The 8,243-nt window shown below is 37.2% G+C and overlaps 1 protein-coding gene across 1 annotated transcript; it reads right to left on the bottom strand.

Moving 5' to 3' along the window:
- Positions 1 to 4,094: 4,094 nt before the first annotated feature.
- On the bottom strand, positions 4,095 to 8,093 carry LOC114561662 (5-hydroxytryptamine receptor 3A). Its single transcript, XM_028587730.1, has 4 exons — positions 7,941 to 8,093; positions 7,368 to 7,578; positions 6,440 to 6,649; positions 4,095 to 4,614 (listed from the first exon to the last, which is right to left on the bottom strand). Exons 1-4 carry the CDS (start codon positions 8,091 to 8,093, stop codon positions 4,319 to 4,321), a joined length of 870 nt encoding a protein of 289 aa, XP_028443531.1. The 3' UTR covers positions 4,095 to 4,318.
- Between the last annotated feature and the right edge of the window lie 150 nt (positions 8,094 to 8,243).

The raw sequence follows: 8,243 nt of genomic DNA on the forward strand, positions 1-8,243 counted from the left end.
TTTTGAATAAATTATAAATTTTCATTTTTCACTTTTATATTTGTTTTCAGTTCCACATTTCATGTTTTCAGATTCAAAAGTTATTTTTTTTACGGCTTCAAATCTTTTTTTTCGGTTTCAGGTCTGTTTTTCACTTTCAGATATTTTTTTTTCGGTTTGAGACTTTTGGCCCTGATTTGGTGTGGGGGGCGTGGCTTCAACTCAGAGGGGCGTGGCATTATGAGTGACAGCCTATCAAAGAAGGCAGAAGACTCCTCTGTCATGTTGACTTCAGGAAATGGTGTTACTGTGAGAACTATGACTGAATGCTTTCTATCCACTATATACATGTGATTTTTACTTAAACTGATGCCAGTGACAAAGTTCCATTTAAAAAAATGTTTTGGACAACAAATGGTACCAATTACATTATAAGAGCAATAAACTGTGCCAGATTGTGCAGTTCAGCAGGAACAATGACTTCTCCCACTTCCATGTATGACTTATAGCACCACAGTATTCACTGGCACCAGCCCACAGGTAGGACATGTGAAAGATATTAGCATTTTTGAATAGATACTTTGCGACGTTATCCCCTCAGTGGCATTTTTTTTTGTGATTAACACATAAAAGGAAAATAGGTGGACAGCTGGACAAAGCTGGCAATCAAGCATCGCTAGCACTAAAGTTAGCATTAACTAACGTTAGCTTCACACTAGCTGGTGTTTTTACACTAATTTCAGTGTCCAGCTCAAGTTTTTTTTACTTTAACGTGTATTGGTCTTTGTTAACCTAGGTTTGTCAGAATGACCATAACTTGACACTGGCTGCAGTGAAGAAGGTCTCCTTTTATAGAGTAGACAAATATGACTTTACATTAATGCTCTGGCCTGATAAATTACGTTTTACACTATAACGTTACATGTAACAGCATGACAGTTATGCCTTACAAAATATGCCAAGTGGGCAAACTTTGAAGGCTTCTACCACAGCCTAACTTAAGTATCAGAATACACTAACTTGTCTTTTTGTATTTGTATGTCTTACTGTCTGTTTCCGTGTGTGTCCGTAATAAAAGCTTTGACTGAGTGATTAACAAAGCGGACCAGGACAAGTTATGTTGTTTAAACTAACCATGAAAAGGTAACACTAGCAATGTTAGTTATCTATAATGTTTTACATTTATAAGGCTGTACGGCTGCAGGCAGCCACTGTCGAGTTATGGTCATTCTGACAAACAGAGGTTAACAAAGACCACTACACGTTAAAGTCAAAAAACTTGAGCTGGACACTAAAATTGGTGTAAAAACACCAGCTAGTGTGAAGCTAACGTTAGTTAATGCTAACTTTTGTGCTAGCGATGCTTCATTTCCAACTGTCCACCTATTTTCCCTTTATGTGTTAATGACAAAAAAATGACACTGCGGGGATAATGTCCCAAAGTATCTATTCAAAAAGGCTAATATCTTTCACATGTCTTACCTGTGGGCTGCGCCAGCAGGTTGCCTTGGCGGAGCGGACGCTATGCTGACTGCCGAGTGAATACTGTGGTGCTACATTCAATGTCGTACATGGAAGTGGGAGAAGTCATTGTTCCTGCCGAACTGCACAACCAGTTTATTGCTCTTATAGTGTAATTGGTACCATGTGTTGTCCAATACAATTTTTTAAATGGAACTTTGTCACTTGCATCAGTTTATTAAGTAAACATCACATGTATATAGTGGATAGAAAGCATTCAGTCATAGTTCTCACAGTAACACCATTTCCTGAAGTCAACATGACAGAGGAGTCTTCTGCCTTCGTTGTTAGGCTGTCACTCATAATACCACGCCCCCCACGCAAAATCAGGGCCAAAAGTCTGAAACCGAAAAAAAATTATCTGAAAGTGAAAAACAGATCTGAAAACGAAAAAAAAAGATTTGAAACCGAAAAAAAAAGATTTGAAGGCGTAAAAAAAATAAGTTTTGAATCTGAAAACATGAAATGTGGAACTGAAAACAAATATTAAAGTGAAAAATGAAAATTTATAATTTATTCAAAATAATTCCAGAATTTAATCTATATTTTATTCAAACTGAAAGAAAAATTGGTACACTTATTTTAAGTTTGAATACATGGTTTTATTTTTTCCAAGTTTTGACCAAAACTTAAATTTTCAATTTCAAGCTTTATTTTTTCAACTATATATATTTTTTTCAAATGAACAAAACATTTGGCCCTGATTTAGCTCCATAGTATGGTAGTATTACAAGTACAAAGTATCAGAAAATGGAAATACTCAAATACCTCAAACCTCCAACCATCAATTGATGGCACCATCTAGTGGATATATATGACAATATTTCAATAGAACTCAACCTCAAACATTTTTATTCATCATGAACTAATGATTAAATGGCCTAAATATCATTATGAAAATAAAGTGCAGGAAATCAAAGTGGGCCTACTATCTGCAAAACCTTTATAATGGCTTGTTTTAAGACCAGTTAAAAAAAAATATACATTGTAGACAATGATCTGGATGATTTAGGGTTCGTAGTATACATGTTATAATGAGAGTCAACCTACAGTATACAGTTATGATTTCAGAAACAAAGATTTTTTTAGGTTGTAGCCTTGTCACCATTAAACATGGTTATAATGCACATTTAGTTCCCTCATTAAAACAAGTTTGTTGGTGTGTTTTAATAGAAACCTTAAACAAATGAAAGAAGTTCTCAAACTCGTATCTTAAATTGCAATATTGCAAACGTGTTTAGACCTCCACTTTTACTACTATTATTTTAAAAGCCTTCGTGAACAATTACCTGTCCCGTAACATTTGATCCTCACAAATACTGTAAATAAATAAAACTGGACAAAACATGCGCACACATATATATATATTGTTGCATTTGGATCTAGTACTAATATACCTAGGACAGCTCAGGACTTGTTGTTCCACACCTCCGGTAACCACTCACCCATCTTATTTTTTAACACCTCCACCTGTGGGAGCTTCAATCTGTTCTGTTCTCCAGCATTATGGGCTCTGCTGTTGAACTATGGACAATTTTTGGTTTTATGCTATTCTTAAAATCAGTAGAGAAATATCAGATTTAAAGCACAAACACAGTTAGGCCGTACAGGTGGTTTATTACAAGTTAGTTGTTATTTTCCCCTGTGAATGCTGACTGGCTTTTAAAATACATTTCAATGTTTAAAGCTGCCATGTGCATATTCTTTAGTGCATGTTTTTAAGATTGACTGTTTATCCCTAGTTTAAATACGCAATAACATATGTAGGCCTGCTGCTTGGTGTAGATCCTAAGCTGTGTTATTTATTTATTTATTTGAAAGAAAAGGGGGACAATACATATTAATGAACATTTTCACAAATGTAAATATGCCAGATTATAGCCTTAGGCTAATTTCCATCTGCAGACCCCCTGGCAGGTTGGTGTTACACACAAATTAATGAATACATACAAAGACACTATATGCAGACTATATACAAAGGGACAAGGACAAGAACAGTGATCACATCATGTTAAAACAAACAACAACAACAAGAGTGGACAACAAGGGACATATAGAAAACAAGAAAGCATCGACTATAGTGAACAAACCACAAACTGTCCTGATATTACACTGACCCCTATAGCACAACCCATGTTATACTGACATTTATTGCACAACCCATATTACACTAATAATTGTGTCCCTTTTTATAACACTAACTCTGTTTTAAGTCTTATATATAATGATTAATTAAACATGATCGCAAGTCTGTATTTCCCTCAACAGTATTATATTTAATACAAATGACATTGAAAATAAATCAGTGTGATGGTCATATTATCAGAATTTAAAACAACTTCTACCAAATGACAAACATTCTTCTTCATCACCAGCAGGCCAACTGCTTTTTCTTTTTTATTAGCCATACAGCCATGTGGTTTTGAGTGAAACTCAAACATCTCAGCAAAGTGTCAAAAAAGATGACCAAAAAGTTGGGAAAAAAGTTTTTATTTCAAATTTTGACCCAGAAAAACAAAATGTTGCATGGTTGACAGGAAGGCAACACAAGGGTTTAAAACATTTGTTTAGCAACTTTCGCCACCATTTTGGTTGGTGGCAGACAGTAGTCAATGCAAGGACAAATTAAGGCATGTAAAGCTAAAACCCCATCTATATATATGAAAATCCATGTTCTTCAAATCTTTGACAAATACAACTCTCAAGATCCAGAAACTTACATTGTCTTCCTTGACAGAATTATCAACATGTGCCACATCTCAGAATACAGCATATAAACTGCTGATATGTCAATCATGCATATAACGCTTTGCTTAAATCATGCTGCATAATGGTTGCTCCAGAGACATATGATGGTGATGAAGCTGACAGCGATGAAGACAATGTACAAGCCAAACAGCAGACGGTCGATCACTATCCCGATCATTTGCCATTCCTGCGAGGTTTCACTCCCCTGGAAGTGTTTGTCTACCTGGAGGCGTATGGCCAGGAGATCTCTGCTCAGCTTCCTCAGTTCATCCAGGGCCGGCTCTGGGGGGGGGTTTACTGGAGGTGTATCACCAAAGACGGGCTGAAGCTGAATCGCTGAGATGTCGGTGTTGCTGAAATTCTTTGCTGGTTCTGTCAAAAAAAAGGGACAAGCTTGTTTGAATTCTTTTTACTCAGCATGTAAAACTTACGCTGCCTGAAAATGTCAAAAGTCTAAATAACACCTAGATTATTAAATGGCAATAAGAAATAGTTATTTCTTATTGGCTGGCAGGGGCTCATTAAAATTATCATCAGCCTCACACCTCAAACATATAGTTTCAGTGCATATGGTAAGCATAAACAATGGCTAATCATGACAGCAATACTTTCAATACATTCCTAACCAAGGGGATCTTCTGCAGTTACCAGGGGTTAACTGTTCAAATGTAAAATTAAACTGTATACCTGTCGAGGCGGAAAATAGGCACACAAATAGGATTCAGTAGTGGTGTGATACCAATCTTTAGTACATTTATTGTCACAATTTGTAACCTTTCAAGTCCACTGTGGCACAGTCTTGCTCTGTGGCCACTGGTCTAGTGCACGGGGTCTTCAAGGTTTTTTAAGCCAAGGACCCCTTAAGTAAAAGAAAGACAGATCAGGGATGCCCTACTACATATATTGTTTAAAATTAAGTTGCATATTAAGATGGGCCTACAATAACGTGTAAGGCGGCCTAAAGCCTTTATACATACCTATTTAGTGCATAGAATACAATGCTATTAAAATAATAACTGTTGGCATGGTTTTATAAATCATGTGTTAATGTAAAACATACATGTGGCACAGTGAATCCTTAGAATTAACTGTATCTGTGGATCTTAGTGACTACCTTACCTAATAGAACAGTAAGCCTATCATCAGTGGAGTTGATTCACAAATTGTAAGGCAGATTTATATTTGCTAATACTATTGCAAATAATATGTTGGATTCATATTAAGGTATTTTAATTTTTTGGGAATCTTTCAAAAAATTAAAAATAATTTGGTGGCCCCTCCTGCAGTAATTCTGAGGACCCCCTGTTGAAGATCTCTGGTCTAGTGCGACAGTTTCTTTATTTGTCTTTATTTCAGTGTCTTATTTCTTGAAAGTTTGGGGTTTTCTGTTCATGTTCCTGATTTTGTTTACTGTGTTATTTCGAGTTGCTTTCCATGGTGTTCCTTATGTGTTTCTGTAGCCCTGCATGTTTCCCTTGTACACCTGTTTTGTGTCTAGCCTCGTCAGCATGCCTTGTGTTGCCAGTCCTCGTTGTCTGTGACCCAATCAGTGTTTCCCTCATTAATCCTGTTTCCTGTCCAATCACAGCTGTGCCTCGTCTTCTGATTAGCTCCATGTGTATATTTACCTTTGTCAGTGTGTGTGTCGTAAATCTTCTGTTGCATATGTTGTTCTGTCTTAGTTTTCCAGTTTGTATTCCTTGGAGAACAAATAGTTTGGTCTTTAGTTCTTGTTGCTGTCCTGCTTGCTTTTGGGTCCACACCTTCACCAACCCTGACACACTGTGCAGGACATAGCCTACCTCAGATCCCCAACACCCTGAGTCAGATGTAACCAAGTATTATGATTGAGAAGACTTTAGTTGGTCAAAGGAAGCAGAACTTGTCAGACAAAGAGACCCAGCTCTAAAGGTAGACAACTCGATTTAGAGAGAGGAAAGGTAATCTTTTAAATAAAACTTTGGTTGACAAAGATAAAGCACTTTTGACAGGCCTGGTATTTCATATATACAGTATTAGTGTATATACTGTAGTTTTCACAAGTAGTCCTATCAATTATTTAGTCAATTAAATGTCACTTGGTGCTACAAAGGATCTCACCACCAACTCCCTGCAAACTGGGGGTCAAACTAAATAAAAATAAAAACTTTTCATGTATTTTAGTTAATGTTAATTGATAATAATAATATACCTATAAGAGATGGGTTGAGGAAGACAGTGATTTGGTTGTTCTTTTTCTTCCGAGGGAGAAAAACGACAACAGCTAGATATCGTAGCACGAGGACACTGAGCCAGCGAGGCACCGCATTGTACTGGCTGGAGCTGCACTGGATATTAGTGATCAACACCGTCTCCAACAGGCTGGCCACCATCAGAGCGAGGCTGATGGAGAAGAAAACGTCTGCAGGAAACAAAAACAGGAAGGATTCAGTACACCTTTCATTAAGTATACTGTTTCTTTTCATGCATGCCAGTAACCATTTTAACCATCTTCAGTCATACATATAATCTTATTTAGGAAATGCTGTTTACATTGAAGCCTGAGAAACCTGTTATTCATCTCCTTGTATACATGATTCTAACAGTTTTTGGGATTCCGATAATCTGAATGGACCACAACCACTAAAGTGTTTTAAACAGGGTGGAACCCAGTGGCAGGTTGGCATTCTGGTTGTAGAGCTGCTGTGGAAGATCTAGTTTCTCAGAGCACAAACCCATCCCCATCACCCCTGGGCACAAATTAGAATTTAAATTTAGAATTACATTTTTGGACTTTTATTTGTGATGGACATCAGGGATAATGATATCCCTGCTAAGCGTAAGTCAGACGGAATCTAAAAATGATCATCAAATATCATATATATGTGTTCATATTTGAGATATGAATTGTGATGCAACTTGCAGCAATACCCAGAAACAACAAACACTTTCCTCCCTTATACCACTGAGTTGCCTGCATGTGTGTGTGTGTGTGTGTGTGTGTGTGTGTATATATAAACTGATCAGCTCATGAGAGCCTCAGAAGCATATGTGCAGCAATGCATTTTATAAAGATGAATGCATGTTCCTTCAACCTTCTCTGAAATAAAATCAGTAACATTATCACAGGTGTCATTCACTGATGAGAGGTGTTGTCTCCCCAGTGACAGGCAGCAGGTCGTTCATGATGAGCAGGAAGACGGTGTAGCCCAGGATGAGGGTCATCTTGAAGGAGGAGCGGTCCACAGTCTGGGGAGGCAGCAGGAAGCTGAAGAGGTCCACTGTGATGAGGAAGCAGCTGGGGATCAGCAGGTTCACCACATAGAGCACTGGCCTACGTCTCAGAATGATCTTGGGAAGAGAAACCGGTACAAGGCCTCAACATTTTAGTCAGACTTATAGTCAGGGCATTTATCTTCATTTATTTCTGAACTCGGATGCATAAATAATTATCTTAACATTTTTTAGTGGGATGTGTATGGCATTTTAAAAGCATTGATTGACAAGATTGACATCCAACGGCGCACATATTGTGTCATTTCCTGTTTGCATAAAATTTTTAAGTATGTTAATACTTCTATACTCACAGCTACATCTGTATACTATGATTACTCTATACTGTATGCATGCAGCATTGTTGAGAATTATGTTCAGCTATTACAATTTAAAATAAGTGATTATAATATATAATTAGAATAGATAAAAGTGCTTACATAGTATTTGATCTCAGAGTAGCCCCCCTCATCTAACGTCAAGGTAGAAGGAGCTACACTGATACCTGCGAGCTCCCATTCCCCATTGGTCTGCAACACATCTTGGGACTCCTTTAGGATCTCTTCAGACGTGAGGCCTTGAATCATCCTCATGTCCGTAGCTTGAATAACATTTAAATGTACAGTTTGGTTTGGAGTTATTAGATGCCACAAATGAAGTTTTGTGTTAATATCCATCCACACACAATATTTCAACACTTCAAAGGGCTTTGAACAACTGCTTTTACAAATCTACATTGTATT

The sequence above is a fragment of the Perca flavescens genome, chromosome 9, assembly GCF_004354835.1.
Source record: "Perca flavescens isolate YP-PL-M2 chromosome 9, PFLA_1.0, whole genome shotgun sequence".
In the NCBI taxonomy this organism is placed as follows: domain Eukaryota; kingdom Metazoa; phylum Chordata; class Actinopteri; order Perciformes; family Percidae; genus Perca; species Perca flavescens.

What these genes read in the sequence shown, in the direction of transcription:
- LOC114561662 (XM_028587730.1), bottom strand. Translation starts at nt 8,093, where the DNA reads ATGAGGATGATTCAAGGCCTCACGTCTGAAGAGATCCTAAAGGAGTCC. An exon ending in GGAGACAACACCTCTCATCA is followed by an intron (nt 6,650 to 7,367) that starts GTGAATGACACC and finishes TGTTTCCTGCAG; the next exon opens with ACGTTTTCTTCTCCATCAGC. An exon ending in CCTCAACCCATCTCTTATAG is followed by an intron (nt 4,615 to 6,439) that starts GTATATTATTAT and finishes TGACAGAACCAG; the next exon opens with CAAAGAATTTCAGCAACACC.